Source organism: Orycteropus afer, unplaced genomic scaffold (assembly GCF_000298275.1).
Source record: "Orycteropus afer afer isolate SDZICR_OR568_19922 unplaced genomic scaffold, OryAfe1.0 scaffold00413, whole genome shotgun sequence".
Lineage (NCBI taxonomy): Eukaryota > Metazoa > Chordata > Mammalia > Tubulidentata > Orycteropodidae > Orycteropus > Orycteropus afer.
The window spans coordinates 2,063,127-2,064,474 of record NW_006922000.1 but is presented as its reverse complement, the minus strand read 5'-3'; the positions used below and the strand labels follow the sequence as shown (position 1 = coordinate 2,064,474).

Below are 1,348 nucleotides of genomic sequence, written 5' to 3'. Positions count from 1 at the left end.
GAACACTCAGTCAATCTTCCCACTTTTGGTGGGAGTGGGAGTGGGACTGTGTGTGTGAGGAGTGAGTTGAGAGCTAGATAAAAAGATTAGGAAGTATTAAGCAAAACAAAACAAAACAAAAGACCGGCTGCCATGGAGTCGAATCTGACCCACAGCGCCCCTAGAGGACAGAGTGGAACTGCCCACAGGGTCTCCCAGGCTGTCAATCTTCACAGAAGCAAAGCCCAGACCACCCCCACTGCTGTGGAGTCCATTCCAACTCACAGCACCCCTAGAGGACAGAGTGGAACTGCCCACAGGGTCTCCCAGGCTGTCAGTCTTTGCAGAAGCAAAGCCAAAACCAAACCCATTGCCGTGGAGTTGATTCCAACTCATAGTGCCCCTAGAGGACAGAGTGGAACTGCCCCACAAGGTTTCCAAGGCTGTCAGTCTTTACGGAAGCTGACTGCCCTGGTGCCCCTGGTAGTATCAACCCTTCAGTTAGCAGCTGAGTGCTTTAACCACTGTACCACCTGGGCTACTAAGATTGGGAAATACAGGGTTGGAAGAAATCAATAGATTTAGTTTATAAAATATGTTAAAAAAAAACAAAAGCCAAACTCACTGCCATTGAGTCAGTCAATAGAGAGGACATAAATAAGGACTACTGCTTACCAATTGATAAGGAGAAAGGGGGAGAGAGAGTGATAGGAAAGAAAGAGAAGGAAGGGAGTCAACCCAATGAGGAGAGTAACGGATACTGACACGTGAGTAGGAATCACGGGAAACCAAACTCAAGGAATCCTAAAATCCCATTCCACTGTTGGCCGCTGAAGACTCGTGCTGTGTGCTGAGGTCAGAGGCAGGGGTTGGAGTCGCCCCTCCCGTGGTCACTCAGTAATGAGCTTTGACGGTGCCTCGTCCTCACGATCACACGTGTCCTGCAGTGGAAGCCTCCCCGCTCTTCACCGTTTGCTCTTTGCTGTGGCTCCCAGGTGCCCCTCCCTGACCTTCTCTCTGTTTCCTCTGCAGGCTCGAACTGTACAGGAAAGTTCCCAATCTGCGGATCCTGGCCTGTGGTGGGGACGGAACGGTGGGTCTTCGTAAGAGTGTCCAGCTCCCCCGCATGCTCACCGTCTTTCTTTTGTCTTCCTTATGACCGGGCCCTTTCTGCATTCCACCTCAGTCTTTCCACTCTCCGAAGACACCCGTCTCTCTCTCACAGGAACTGTAGCCCCTAAAGGTTAGAAATAGGAGCCCTGGTGGTGCAGGGATTAAGGCGTTCGGTTGTTAATCAGAAAGGTCATCGATTCAAACCCACCAGCCACTCCATGAGAGAAAGATGAGGCAGACTGCTTCCATAAAGATG

At 50.8% G+C, this 1,348-nt stretch overlaps 1 protein-coding gene across 1 annotated transcript in view; it reads left to right on the top strand.

Annotated features, from left to right (window-relative positions):
- DGKI (diacylglycerol kinase iota) overlaps positions 1-1,348 on the top strand; it is a 380,807-nt gene that overhangs the window by 112,363 nt on the left and 267,096 nt on the right. The window contains exon 14 of the mRNA XM_042782691.1: positions 1,012-1,072. Within this exon, the coding sequence (XP_042638625.1) occupies positions 1,012-1,072 (61 nt within the window). The remainder of the gene's footprint in view (positions 1-1,011; positions 1,073-1,348) is intronic.